The sequence below is a fragment of the Bufo bufo genome, chromosome 11 (assembly GCF_905171765.1).
Source record: "Bufo bufo chromosome 11, aBufBuf1.1, whole genome shotgun sequence".
NCBI lineage: Eukaryota > Metazoa > Chordata > Amphibia > Anura > Bufonidae > Bufo > Bufo bufo.
Window position 1 is genome coordinate 97,594,808 of NC_053399.1, and position 15,064 is coordinate 97,609,871.

The following is a 15,064-nucleotide window of genomic DNA, read 5'->3' on the forward strand; positions in this document are numbered from 1 at the left end:
AAAAAAAAAAAAGGCCAAAAAACTTTAAAAAAAAAATATTTTCTATTCAAACTCGCTGATCAGCCGTCGCAAGCTGATCACCGGTGGGGTGTGCGATGCGCTAACAGTGGCCAGACGCTAAGAATGCCGGCCACAGTCAGCGTACGCAGAAAAAAAAAAATAACTGCTTGTGCCCCAAAAAAAGTTATGGGGGGGGGGCAGGGGGGCAAGCTGCAGCACCCCTGGGGGGGTTTAGGGTCACACAGCTGTGCTGTGGACCCCAGACACCCGATTTAGGGTGATGCAACAAAAACCTTTTTTTTTTATCACTAACTTTACCTGAATATCCCTGCCTAACCTAACCTGCCCCTAACCTTTCCCTAAATACCTTTTAGTGCCAGATGGCACTGTGGAGGGTCAGAAGAGGGTGCTGGAAGTGCTAGGTCAGGAGATCGAAGCAGCGGACACAGACACAGAACACAGAAAGGATAGGAGCGCTGCAATAATTTGAACCGCCTGCAGCCAATCAGAGCCGATCCTGAGAGGTGATGTCACCATCACCTCTCAGGATCGCAGGATGGTCATTGGTGGTGTATTATCACACCACCGATCACCATCCTGTTCCGGGTTATCGGGTCCCCAGAGACCCGAATAACCCGGAAACGCAGCAAACTGCAGGTCTAAATTGACCAGCGGTTTGCTGCGATCGCCGACATGGGCGGTGTCACAGGACCCCCCGGCGCATTGTCCCATAGTGCCTGATCAATGATTTGAGCAGGCACCCAGTTCGGATCACCGCCCGCTGCGCGGCAGTGATCAGAACTACGAATGACGTACCGGTACGTCATGTGTCCCCAACAGGTTAAAAGCAGAGAAATTGAAATTTGTAAACTTGCGAATTTCTTTTTTCAATAGAAATGAAAAATATTGACAGAAATTTACCACTATCATGAAGTACAATGTGTCACGAGAAAACAATCTTAGAATGGCCTGGATAATTAAAAGCGTTCCACAGTTATTACCACAAAGTGACACATGATTTGCAAAAATTGCCCTGGGATTTAAGGTGACAAAATGGCTTGGTAGTGAAGGGGTTAAAATGCATGCAAAATGCTCCTCAATTATAACACAAGAAACAGAACGGGAGCGAGTCAGTGCTCATAGATCACATCATATCCATTATTCATACCCTTCCGATTCCTCGTGTTCAGTGTAAAAATCCAAAAGGATTCTCTATTCAGCAGTCGCCTGTTTATGTCTACTCCTCGTGCGGATTTAACCCTTTCTATACCCATGACATTCAGGCTGATGAACATCTCTAAAATGTCTAGATAGCATGGAGCCTTTCAGCAGTGTGAGATTGGAGACATCCGACAAGTGCTTTCTTCTTCTCACTCTCAGGCTGTGTGAGGTGCATCCCACATATTGAACGCTGCAGGCTTCGCAGGTCGCCAAGTAAGGCTCCATTCAGACGTCCGAAGTGCATTGCGGATCCGCAATACACCTGGCCTTCACCCCCATAGAAATGCCTATCCTTGTTCGCAATTGCGGACAAGATTAGGACATGCTCTATTTATTTCCAGAGCTGCGGATCGGAAGATCGGGGGCGCGTTCCGGAAATGCGGATGCGGAAAGCACACTGTATGCTGTCCACATCTCTTCCGGCCCCATAGAGAAGGAATGGGTCCGAACCAGTTTCACATAATTGCGGAACGGATGCGGACCCATTATATGGACGTGTGAATGGAGCCTTAATGACCTTATTCGTGTTCCAGTTGATGTACGATCTGATCTTAAAGACCTCCTCGGTTACACTGGATTCCAATGTTTTACCCACTCTAATATATTAAGTCTTACCAATACTGTGGCCACATCTGTAACTGCCCACAACATTCAGCCACGTGGGTTTGCCATTATCCGATTTTTCTACGAACAAGCTCTTGAAGGCCTGGCTCTAAAATATGTTGCAAGCTATCATCTTGAAATAAAATAGGTAGATATTTCCTGATAATACCTTGTTTCTCCTGAGACTGGCGACTGGCGGAGGTGACAATGCAATGAGCAGGACGCTGGTACAATGCAGTGGGTCAAGATAGATATGTGTATAAGTTTATGGTTTGTTCGTGACGCCAATTGCAGCTTGCGCAGGTAATGTGGCAGGGCCCTTTAAAATGTTATAGCTCACGTACCAGGTGAGGAATGCCAGAGGGAGATAATGTCTCTGTGTAGTAGGTATGATAGTGTCAACGGTGTCTCCTACCTTTGCATGGCTGGACTCCTGGATCCTGGCTCACTTGCAATAAAATGAGTGTTGTTAATAGGAGTAACTGAGGGACTTTGGTAACAGTAAATGAGATCCAGACTGAAGATATAATCCAACTTGTCTTTACTGAATGGCAACAGAAATCCATACGAGTTACAGCAATAGCCTTGGGTCCCAGCAGGTATAGGCAATGTATGGCAGGGATCAATATCTCTTCTGCTTCTATACTAAGTGCCTGGAGAATCTGTCAGGTATTTATCTTCTGCTCTGTCTGTCTTCTGCTTTGTAATGGGCCTGACTAGCTGAGGAGGAATTTGGCTTCTCCTGGACTCTGGATATGTACTCACAGGATCCTTCTCCTGGAGATCTGTAGTTCTGGAGGTGTTGCTTGGTTGTCCACAGTTGAGGCTGAAGGGCTCAGACTGGGAAGAGTGATCCTTGGCCTCAGCCGAGGCTGGATCCTAGGTTGGGATCCCTGTAACTGGGAGCTCCTACTAACGCAGCCTTCCCCAGGCAGGGGTGGCTGGTACACTAACTTAACTTCCTTCTACTCCTCATGAGACAGGACATGGGAACAGCCCACTTCTGCTCACACAGGGGAGACTAGACTGGAATGAACTATTCCAGCCTAGATATACTAAACTGGCTAAGGTCTGCTGAATACATTGCTGCCACCTGCTGGTGCACATGGAAATTACAGCATAATATATCAAACAGGCCTGGAAAATAGATATACAGGAAAATACAATGTTAGATTACACAAGATGACAATAACTATACACCTGACATATTGTAGCGGGGAAACAGAGTTTAGTAACATACTCTGGGATGTTACAACAACCCCCGTCTGTTGTCCTCACCTTCCCTACTCACTGTACTATGTGTAATCATTGCCTCTCTAGTCACGTGTTACTTTCTCTCCTGCTTCAGAATACGATCACTGGATCCTCTCAATCTCTCAAACAGAGCTGTTCCTTCTGACTCAAATATTGAATCTTCTGAGCAGTTTCGGCAGACTCTAATGGTCTCACCATAGGGAATGCCTTTTATTACATGTTTCGGATGGCATGAGGAGGCTAAAAGCAGAGTGTTACCGCTTGTGTCTTATGCCTTATTTGATAGCTGAATGTCCAAAAAAGGACTATCCTCCGAGGACAAATGATATGGATTTTATAATGAAGTAATAAAGACATTGGATTTTCTCCTGAGCCTGCTGCTGGATGTTTTCTACTGTTCTGACAAACACATCCACTATACACTGTACTGCTCTGTAATACCAAACACATCCGCAATACACTGTACTGCTCTGTAATACCAAACACATCCACTATACACTGTACTGCTCTGTAATACCAAACACATCCGCAATACACTGTACTGCTCTGTAATACCAAACACATCCGCAATACACTGTACTGCTCTGTAATACCAAACACATCCACTATACACTGTACTGCTCTGTAATACCAAACACATCCGCAATACACTGTACTGCTCTGTAATACCAAACACATCCTCTATACACTGTACTGCTCTGTAATACCAAACACATCCACTATACACTGTACTGCTCTGTAATACCAAACACATCCACTATACACTGTACTGCTCTGTAATACCAAACACATCCGCAATACACTGTACTGCTCTGTAATACCAAACACATCCACTATATACTGTACTGCTCTGTAATACCAAACACATCCGCAATACACTGTACTGCTCTGTAATACCAAACACATCCACTATACACTGTACTGCTCTGTAATACCAAACACATCCGCTATACACTGTACTGCTCTGTAATACCAAACACATCCTCTATACACTGTACTGCTCTGTAATACCAAACACATCCACTATACACTGTACTGCTCTGTAATACCAAACACATCCACTATACACTGTACTACTCTGTAATACCAAACACATCCACTATACACTGTACCGCTCTGTAATACTGAACACATCCGCTATACACTGTACTGCTGTAATACCAAACACATCCACTATACACTGTACTGCTGTAATACCTAACACATCCACTATACACTGTACTGCTCTGTAATACCAAACACATCCACTATAGACTGTACTGCTCTGTAATACCAAACACATCCACTATAGACTTTACTGCTCTGTAATACCAAACACATCCGCTATACACTGTACTGCTCTGTAATACTAAACACATCCACTATACACTGTACTGCTCTGTAATACCAAACACATCCACTATACACTGTACTGCTCTGTAATACTGAACACATCCGCTATACACTGTACTGCTGTAATACCAAACACATCCACTATACACTGTACTGCTCTGTAATACCAAACACATCCACTATACACTGTACTGCTCTGTAATACCAAACACATCTACTATACAATGTACTGCTCTGTAATACCAAACACATCCACTATAGACTGTACTGCTCTGTAATACCAAACACATCCGCTATACACTGTACTGCTCTGTAATACCAAACACATCCTCTATACACTGTACTGCTCTGTAATACCAAACACATCCACTATACAATGTACTGCTCTGTAATACCAAACACATCCACTATACAATGTACTGCTCTGTAATACCAAACACATCCACTATACACTGTACTGCTCTGTAATACCAAACACATCCACTATACACTGTACTGCTCTGTAATACCAAACACATCCACTATACACTGTACTGCTCTGTAATACCAAACACATCCGCTATACACTGTACTGCTCTGTAATACCAAACACATCCACTATACACTGTACTGCTGTAATACCAAACACATCCACTATACACTGTACTGCTCTGTAATACCAAACACATCCACTATACACTGTACTGCTCTGTACTTGGTGAGCTGTGAGGAGGTGGCAGCGCTCTCCCGAGCTCCGGTGAGTACAGCTGAGTCAGAGCCCCACAGATCCCATATTAATGACGTGTCCTGGGGATAGGACAGCAATATCCAGTTCCTGGATAACCCCTTTAAATTCTTCAGCAGACCCCTATATGATAACATAAAGGTTCTGATGATCCCTTTAACACATCAGTCGGGTGAAAACACAATCAGTAATGTCCTCCATGTCTGAGAAGAGCAGCGCTATCACTAATACCTGCCCCCCGCTGTATAACACATAATGGGAGCAGTGACCCCCTCCCCGGATAACACACAGGTAAGTGTTCTAGGACTGACCTCATCAGAACCTGCATTGTGCCTCCACATGGAGGAGGTGTCCTATGTCCTGAGAGACATCTGGAGGGACAGGAAGGACACATCTGCTTCTATGGGGCGGATTATGGGTCTCCCAGGTTATACAGATCTGTAATATGTACATGAGCCCTTACCGCCATAGAGCGCTCATCTCTGCCTGTGCTACATTACAGCTGTATGGCGGTATTATTACTGATGACCCCGGCTGTAATTTACTCAGAATGGAGACTATTACTGCTCGTTATCAATAAGTAATAATCAATACCAGCAGAATCCAGAGAAACCCTGAATGTAGTGTAATGTCTACTAATAATCCATCCCCCAAATAACTGACTGAGCGAGGGCAGAGCCACATGTGTCCTGTAGTAATGTGAGGAGGAGAGCGGGGGCCACAGGGGCCACAAAAGATGGTAGAGGAAGGAGAATGGGGGCCACAATAGATGGTAGCGAAGGAGAATAGAGGACACAATAGATGGTGGAGGAAGGAGAATGGGGGTCACAATAGATGGTAGAGGAAGGAGAACGGGGGCCACAATAGATGGTGGAGGAAGGAGAATGGAGGCCACAGGAGCCACAATAGATGGTGGAGGAAGGAGAATGGGGGTCACAATAGATGGTGGAGAAAGGAGAATGGAGGCCACAGGAGCCACAATAAATGGTGATGAAAATAGAATGGAGGCCACAATAGATGGTGGAGGAAGGAGAATGGAGGCCACAGGGGCCACAGACTGAGGGCCACAATAGATGGAGGAAGGAGAGCTCTCAGCAGCTGATGACGCTGACACAAGTTCCTCCAGCTTTATGACTCTTGTACATTCATGTTCTGCCATCATCACTGATTTATGACATGCCATAAAGTGAGGACATTCCTCAGGGGTTCTGGATTTCTAGGACATGGACATATCATATAGCTGCCGCCATTCCTGACATCACCCACACACAAGAGGCAGCTTCTAGTGATGACATTTATGGATTTTACTAACAGCCGGGGACATTTTCTCTCCACAGTCACAATCTACAGATTTTATACTAACGCTCTGTGGACGCCTCACCCACATCTCCTCTTCTTATTCTTACAGCTTGGGTGATAATGAACTACCAGACACTTCCTCCATCCAGTTGGCATCTGTAATAAGGAATAACCGGTCCCTGAAGATACTTGACCTGTCTGTTAACCGTCTGTCTGGTCCTCACTTCAGTCACTTGATGGAGGCTCTGTCCAGTCCGGCCTGCAGGATAGAGGAATTAGAGTGAGTATAAGAGATGTGTACAGGACTGAGACATGTGGGGCACAAGTTATACATGGAGTTTATTCTGTTTTATGCTCTGCACCAGTGTTATGTCTATGAGATAAACTGCTGACTCCTCCTTGATATGTGACGTCTCTACCAATGTGTGACTAATGCACCAGGTCTAGTTGTGTCAGCGGCCACCGCCCCCCCTTACCTGCTCCCCTGATTTTGGCACAGTCTGTATATAAGTGTCATCTGCAGCAGATTTATCATCTTCTCTCCACATTACTGATAAATAGTTTCCCTTTTGCTTTTTCCCCGACTTCTAAGAACCATAACGTTTTTACTTTTCCGTTCACATTGCCGCCTCAGGGCTTCATGCGCGCTGCTGTATTTTGCTGTCCATCTAGAGATAAATTCTATTCCTGTCCTCGAAATAGAGAAGAATAGGACGTTTTATGTTTTTCGAGACCACAGGACAGACTTCAGGGTGTGGGGAGCACACGGTGTAATGTCCGCATGTTTTGTGGCCCCGTTGAGATTAATGGATCTACATTAGATCCGCAGATCGGACGCAGACTCAGACTACAGTCGTGTGCATGAGGCGTAAGATGTATTTTTAATGGCTCCATTTTAATTTACCATAAATTGTATTGAAAACACAGGAAAAAATTCTTTTTGGGGCTACATTTCCACAATTTTATAATGTTTTTTTACGGTGTTGCTGACGTGACAAAACTGACATGACGACCTTATCCTGAGGATCGGTTCCATTACAGCAATACCACGTTTATATGGTTTCTATTATATTTTACTATATTTAAAGTAATAAAAACCTAACTCAAAATGTCCTTCCTGACCCCATGACCGCTTTATATTTCCATCTACAGGGCTGAGGCTTGTTTTTTGCCGGGCGAGCTGTAGGTTTTATTGGTGCCATTTTGGGTCACAAATAACTTTTTGATCTTTTTATTTTCTTACTATTTTCAGGGGGTGAAGTGACCGAAATACAGCGATCGCTGTGCGGGATAATCACTTTTACATTTTAATAGTTCGGACATTTTGGGATGCGGGCGATACCAATTATTATGTTTACTTTTTATAATTTATTTTTATATGTAAAATTGGGAAAGGGGGAGATTAGAATTTGTATATTTTTTTTAAAATTTTAAGCTTTTTTCTCCTACTTTTAACTATAATGCACTTTCTATGCTGTGGGTGAGAACAGACAGAACATGATAGAGCCGGCGGTTTATATGGAGACTACATGAAGTTCTGTATGTCTCCGGTTCTGCACTGACCCGCGGTGTGTGGACAGACAAGAGTATATGAGGAAACACAGGGAAGTCTATGGACACGTGAGCTGTCCACGGAGGACACGGATAGATCACTGGCGTGTTAATCAGCCCGTACGGGGTCAGAACTCAGAAGCACTTCAGAAATGTTTTAGGCTACTTTCACACTAGCGTTCGGGTGTCCGCTCGTGCGCACCGTTTGAAGGGGCTCACGAGCGGCCCCGAACGCATCCGTCTGGCCCCAATGCATTCTCAGTGGAGGCGGATCCACTGAGAATGCATCCGCCTGCCAGCGTTCAGCCTCCGCTCCGCTCAGTGAGGCGAGCGGATCCGTCCAGACTTACAATGTAAGTCAATGGGGACGGATCCGCTTGAAGATGACACAATATGGCTCAATCTTCAAGCGGATCCGTTCCCCATTGACTTTCAATGTAAAGTCTGAACGGATCCGCTCAGACAACTTTCACACTTAGAAAATTTTCTAAGTTTTAATGCAGACGGCTCCGTTCTGAACGGATGCGAATGTCTGCATTATCGGAGCGGATCCGTCTGATGAAACATCAGACGGATCCGCTCCGAACGCTAGTGTGAAAGTAGCCTTAAAAGTAGTCACTAAAAAAAAACTAAAAAATGCAGCAACATCAGCAGGTGACAGAACAGACTGGAACTCTGATCCTGTATAGGAAGCCCTAACAAGGCCCTAACCAGTAACCAAAAAAGGACCTTGGGGCTTGTAACGAGGAAACGCGTCGGGACACTAGAGTACTCCTCATCTTATCCTTTTGGGTTTTTTGGTGGGGTATATCTTTCATAATTTGCATTTTTGTGTTGTTCCAATGTACGGAAGGTCCATTTTTGGTTACTGGTTAGGGCCTTGTTAGGGCTTCCTATACAGGATCAGAGTTCCAGTCTGGGCCACCCCTTGCGGGGCTTTTTTGGACCCCGTCCTATGGACACACTTATTAGGGTGGACTAGGACAAGTAGGGAGGCACTAGGGTTAGTGGGTACTGTACACCAACAAACCCTCCCCTGACCTTCCACGTCTATATCTGTCCAGCCCACCACTAATATTTATGTTAGTATTGTAGCCGTATGTATTCTCTCCTTACACTATGTTGAGGGTACGCACGTCTTGCTTGTCTGTTTGTCTGTAGGGGCCTTTTTATCTCCTATATATTATTAAAAGTAAAGTTTTATTCTAGTATATTGCCCCTTGTAGTTTTTCCCGCTGCAGATTGGAGTTTGTGGCCGCCTGTGATCTCACCTCGTATGTATCGGCATGTAAAGCTGGAAGCTTCAGCAGCATTCTGCGCACTGTCCACCTGCGAGGTGTCACAGTATAAAGCCGCACATCACAACCTAAATTGTGACACGTCTATAACCACACGTGACATCATCACATATCGGGCTCCAGTAGAGAACGCTTCTCTTCATCCGTATCACTATTGGTGCTTCATCATTTCCTCTATTAGGCTGGTCCTGAAGGGGTTAAAGCATCTGATGTGCCACACTGTGATGTGGCATGACGAGTGCAGTATGTGGCGGTACTTTATACTGTAGTATAGGTATAATATACGGCTCAGACAGGTGACAGGGCTCCCAGTGAGATGATATCTCCTGCTACATGAGTCTGTGTGCGCCACCTAGTGGTTGTGAGGTGACCTGCGTCCTGCCAAGGGTTTTCCTGACATTTCCTGATATTGTATAATGAGAAACTGGAGACCTTAACACGAGGGTGGACACATCCATCTATTAGTATTACATGAGCAGCGAGTCATGTGACCACAGTATGGCGGTATTATCATCTACACAATATATAGTATTATATGTCATATACTGGATTTTCCCTTTATAAGACGCACCCCAGGTTTAGACAACGGAAAATAAGAAAATGTATTTTCTAGATCCACTATGAAGGGAATGTGGTTTAGTGAAGTGGAGGGGTCGAGGTCAGGAACTTCAGGTGTAACAACCAGCAATGGTGCATGTGGTCCCATCATTAATGTACCTCCAAATAAATGTGTCTCCTGTCACTGCTCTGTGGTGTCCGGCCACGCTGCTTCTCCTGCTAGGTTATTTTTAAGTATTTGTGTGCGACACACACAGTTCTGGTACACACACATACAGCTCTGATATACACACTCAGCACTGACATACACACATACAGCTCTGCTATACACACTCAGCACTGCATACAGTGGCGTAGCCTGGGTTGCCAGCACCCGGAACAAACCCAGTATTGCGCCCCTCCCCCAACCTGTGGCCATGCCCCCTTATTTTTTTTACAGATAATGTAGTATATGTCACCTGCAGTCCTATGTAACACCACAGATAATACAGTGATAACTTTCTGTGTACAGATAATGTAGTAGATGGATGGGAGGCCCCAGTATTCAGAACACACACAATGAGACCTTAAGTCTGGGGCCAGCATGTGGCAGGGTGGGCCAAATTCTATATCCCCCCTCCTATCACTACAGAACATTCAGGGTAATACAGCGCTCCATACCTCTTACATCCAGGGTAATACAGCGCCCCATATGCAATGAGCAGCGGTTACACGGACGCCAAATTATGCAGTGGGTCAGGATATGGGTATAATAGTCTATAGTTTTTGTTTGTGACACCAATTGCAGCGTGCGCAGGGTACAGTCACAGGGCCCTTTAAGGTGTTGTAACTCACGTACCAGGTTAGGAATGCCAGAGTGGTGTAATGTCTCTGTGTGGTAATGGCAATAGTGTCAACGGTGTCTCGTACATGGGAACGGCTGGACTCCTGGATCCTGGCTCACTTGCAATAAAATGAGTGTGGTGCTAGTAGGAGTAATAGAGGGATTTGCAGCAGTAATTGAGATCCAGACCTTGGGTAAAGTTTAAACTTGTCTTTACTGGTAGTAGCTTTCATCCAAGCAAGATACAGCAATAGTCTTTGGTTTATTGGTCAATTGTCTCAGCCGAGACAAGATCCTGGCTTTGGATCCCTATATCTGGGAGCTCCTACACGCACAGCCTTCCCCTAGCAGGGGTGGCTGGTACACTATCTCTAACTTCCTTCTCTCCCCATGAGGCAGGATGTGGGTGCAGCCCATTTCATCTCACAGAAGGGGGGAGCTGAACTGGAATGGACTATTCCAGTTCAGAAACACTAAACTGGCTAAGTCCTTGCTGAACACATTGCTGCCACCTGCTGGTTAACATGGAAAATGACAACAATATACATTTACAAGGCTTAGAATGCACATATATGAGAATATAATGTGAAATTACACAAGATGCCAAAACTAATGCCCTTAACAGGTTGTAGCAGGATAAAAGAGTTTCGTAACATAACTCTGGGATGTTACACATACCTCTTACATCCAGGGCAATACAGCGCACATACCTCTTACATCCAGTGACGTCTCTTTGATGTAGATGTTCTTTCCTCATCTTTTCCCTTCAGATCAGAACACCAGTTTTCAGCCATTTCTCGTCTCTGCAGTTTGACAAACAAAATCTTAGTTTACTACTTTTCCATCATTCTCCCATCTTCTGGACAAATCATCCTACCACTCCTAATACTGTGCTGCTGTGCTCCCCAATACTATACTGCAGAAACCGATAAACCCTCTGATACCACACAGAAATTGTAACCAAAATATCCCCCAAAAATAATTGTGGTAAGCGGATACTGTGCCTAGGTGCCCTCACAGTAATAGTGCTCCCAAAAGTCCCACCAATAGTAATAATTCTCTGCTAGAGCACACATGGTAGCAATAGTGCTCCTACAGTGCCCCCAACATGTCCCCACTGTGCCCCAGAAGTAATAATGCTCCCATCTCCCATAGTGCCCATACTAGTAATCATGTTCCCCATAGACCCCCAGTAGTAATAAAGCCCATCAAAAATGCCCCCCCCCCCGTAGTAATAATTCTCCTTATAATGTGAGAGTACAAAAATGCTTCCTTATAATGTGTGCCAGTGCAAAAAATACCCCCTTTTAATGCCCCCAGTTGAGCTAATGTCCCCTTGTCACTTCTACCCTAGACATGGTACCCCCATAACAGTGCCCACCACAGTGCTCCTCTCCGTATTGTACCTTATACTTACCTCCATCAGGCTGGCAGCGATGCGATGCAGGCCTCTTCCGCAGACACAAATGCTGAACCTACTGCTGGACCCACTCAGGCGCAATTACAATGGGGCGTTCATGTTGCTGCTGAAGCCCGGAAGTCACACGTTTGATGCGGTCCAAGGATGCATTCCAAAGACATTAAATGGTATCAAACCTGCAAGACTCTGATTTTGTTTCTCTTAAAGGGGTTCTCCGGGAATTTAGAAAATTTAAATTCTTAAATATTACTTTATTGTAAATATAATCCCCAATACCTTTCATTATTTATAATGGCTCATTTTGTTTAGGGAGCAATCATTAGGAGAAACAAAATGGCCGCCGCCCTCTTAATAAACACAAAACCTGTCCTAACCATACAGGAGGACAAGTAACTTCCGAGCACTAAGGTAAAGAGCTGCCTCCTCCTCCTCTCCTACTTGTCAAGGATTATTATAATGAATACAGATTATAAGAACTTTAACTGAATCTCTGTGGGAATGGAGTTCATGAGGAGACATGAAGGACAGATAGGACAGACTGTGGTAATGGAGACTGCATACAAGAGCTGCTGCTCATTATCCACATCACCCCCACCCTCCTCTCTGTACTTCATGCCTCCTCATGAACTCCATTTCTACAGAGATTTAGCTTAAGATCATATTACACTGTATTCAGGATCATAGAAGAAGATGAGGCAGCTCTTTGGCTCACTGCTCTGAAGTAACTTGTCCTCCTGTGTGATTAGGAAAGGTTTTGTGTGTACTAATAGGATGGCGGCCATTTTATTTTTTCTAATGATTGCTCCCCAGACAAAACGAGCCATTATAACTAATGAAAGGTAACTAGGAATAGATTTATAATAAAGTAATATTTAAGTATTTTCATTTTCCTAATTCCCGGGGAACCCCTTTAATGAGAGCACTAAACCTAAAAGGGGAGACCAGTCAGGAGATCAATTTACTGACTGGTCTGATGTCATGAGTAAACCTCACAATACAACCTCACTAATGCTGGGGGCGCTGTTTTCTTTTCTAGTCTGAAGGACAATGAATTATCTGAAGAGGAGAAGGAAGCCATAAGAAAACTGAAAAAGCAGAAACCAGATATGAAGATCATTCTTTTTGCCACAGATGAGGACATGATGATGTAGATAGGGTGCGTCACGCCCTCCTCCTCTTCTCCTGCAACGCTCCACCGCGCCTCCCGTTCATCATGTGTGTGGTGTTTGGAGCTGCGCCCGGGCTCTGGATTTACTTGAAGACCCGTTTTGCTGGTTCTCCTGTTTGACTGTGACGTATCGCTGCGGAGGCCACTTGCCTACCCGGTGATTCTGGATCTGGTGATTGCTTGGCTGTCCACAATCACGACGCGGTTTCCTACCACCTGTTGCCTTCCCCGTATGAAGATTTGCCCAACTGGACCGTATCCTCCTGGGGATTTCTCTGGTCTCCTGCCCTTTGCCCGTTTGTGCTTCCCAGATCTTATAGATTTTACCACGGCTTGTGCTCCTGCTGTTGCTCCTCCAATTCTCCCTGCCTCCTACGTGGACTCCTCTACCTACTCCTCTCCCCTGCTTTCCGTGCTGTCTTCCTGAGCTGAAGTATCCTGCTGATTGGTGAGATTTTTCCTTTATGGACTTGTCTGGAATAGCCTTCCTGCAGAAGTGGTAGCTGCAAATACAGTGAAGGGGTTTAAGCATGCATGGGATAGGCAAAAGGCCATCCTTCATATAAGATAGGCCCAGGGGCTATCCATAGTATTCAGATATATTGGGCAGACTAGATGGGCCAAATGGTTCTTATCTGCCGACACATTCTATGTTTCTATGTCTCTTGTTTTTTTTTTTTTTTTTTTTTGTGAGGTGCTAAAGGCATTCTTTTTAACAAAATATAAGTAGTATCCTCCATAACAGATTAACATAGTACCTTATTTAGAAAAAGGGGAAAAAAGGGAAAGAGGAGGGAAGAGAAAGAAGGAGAAAGAGGAGGGAAAAAAACAAACAAAAAGGAATAAGAGAGAAGGCGGGAAGGAAGAGGAAGGAAAAAGGGAAAAGAAAAAAAAGTAAGAAGAGGGAGAGGAAGGGGGAAAAGGAGAAAAATAAATAAGAAAGAGAAAGCAAAGGAGTAAAACTGGGAAAAAAAAGGGCCCTAAGCAAAATAGGTGCTCAGCGGATTTTTCTGGGGCGAAATCAGGCCAGAGACCTGGACGAAACATTGAATGAATTCTCCCAAGCTGAGGAGATGCAGAGGGTGGAGGAAGGAGAATCATCCAATGTTGAATCTTCCCCCTATAATAGAAATATTGCTGGCAGTAAAATAAAAATGGGGAATTAAGGCCTCATGCACACGACCGTATTTTTTTGCGGTTCGCAAAAACGGGTTCCGTTTTGCCGTGATCCGTGACCGTTTTTTCATCCGTGGGTCTTCCTTGATTTTTGGAGGATCCACGGACATGAAAAAAAAGTCGTTTTGGTGTCCGCCTGGCCGTGCGGAGCCAAACGGATCCGTCCTGATTTACAATGCAATAACATCTACACCCGCCGCAGGCACACTGAGGAAGGAGCGGCCGAGCGAGCGTCCTCCCCTCAGTGCGCCTGCGCCAACTGAAGACAGGTACGGCGCAGGCGCCAGATTTTGAATGTAGACAGGGCCAACAGAGAACGAGCGCGTTCACTGGCCCTGTCAATCAACATGAGGAGGGGGCGTCTTTATGAAAGGAGGATGCAAGTAGCCGCCCTACTTGCTGGTAGACAGGTAATTTGCATATGATAAAAGTCAGTTTTTTGCATTATCTACTGAACCAAAATGATTAATAACATTATCTATTGATATATCGCAGTATAGGGATTAGAAGTACCCAAAAAAAAAAAAAAGACTTTAGTGGGGTGACAGAAGCCCTTTAACCCCCTCCGGACCGCATAACGCAGGATCTCTTCCGGAGGCGGCAGTCTCAGGCAGAGTCACGCATATACGCGCCATCT

At 44.9% G+C, this 15,064-nt stretch overlaps 1 protein-coding gene across 17 annotated transcripts in view; it reads left to right on the plus strand.

The window, feature by feature from the left end:
* Window positions 1-14,408, plus strand: part of LOC120981727 (NACHT, LRR and PYD domains-containing protein 12-like) — a 509,415-nt gene extending 495,007 nt beyond the window's left edge. For 15 of the 17 annotated variants that reach the window (XM_040411404.1, XM_040411390.1, XM_040411397.1 and 12 more), the window contains 2 exons: window positions 6,543-6,713; window positions 13,120-14,408. In XM_040411404.1, coding sequence (XP_040267338.1) covers window positions 6,543-6,713; window positions 13,120-13,234 — 286 coding nt within the window. In that variant the 3' untranslated portion in view covers window positions 13,235-14,408. The remainder of the gene's footprint in view (window positions 1-6,542; window positions 6,714-13,119) is intronic. The other 2 variants (XM_040411395.1, XM_040411405.1) reach the window with 2 other exon arrangements.
* Window positions 14,409-15,064: the final 656 nt, after the last annotated feature.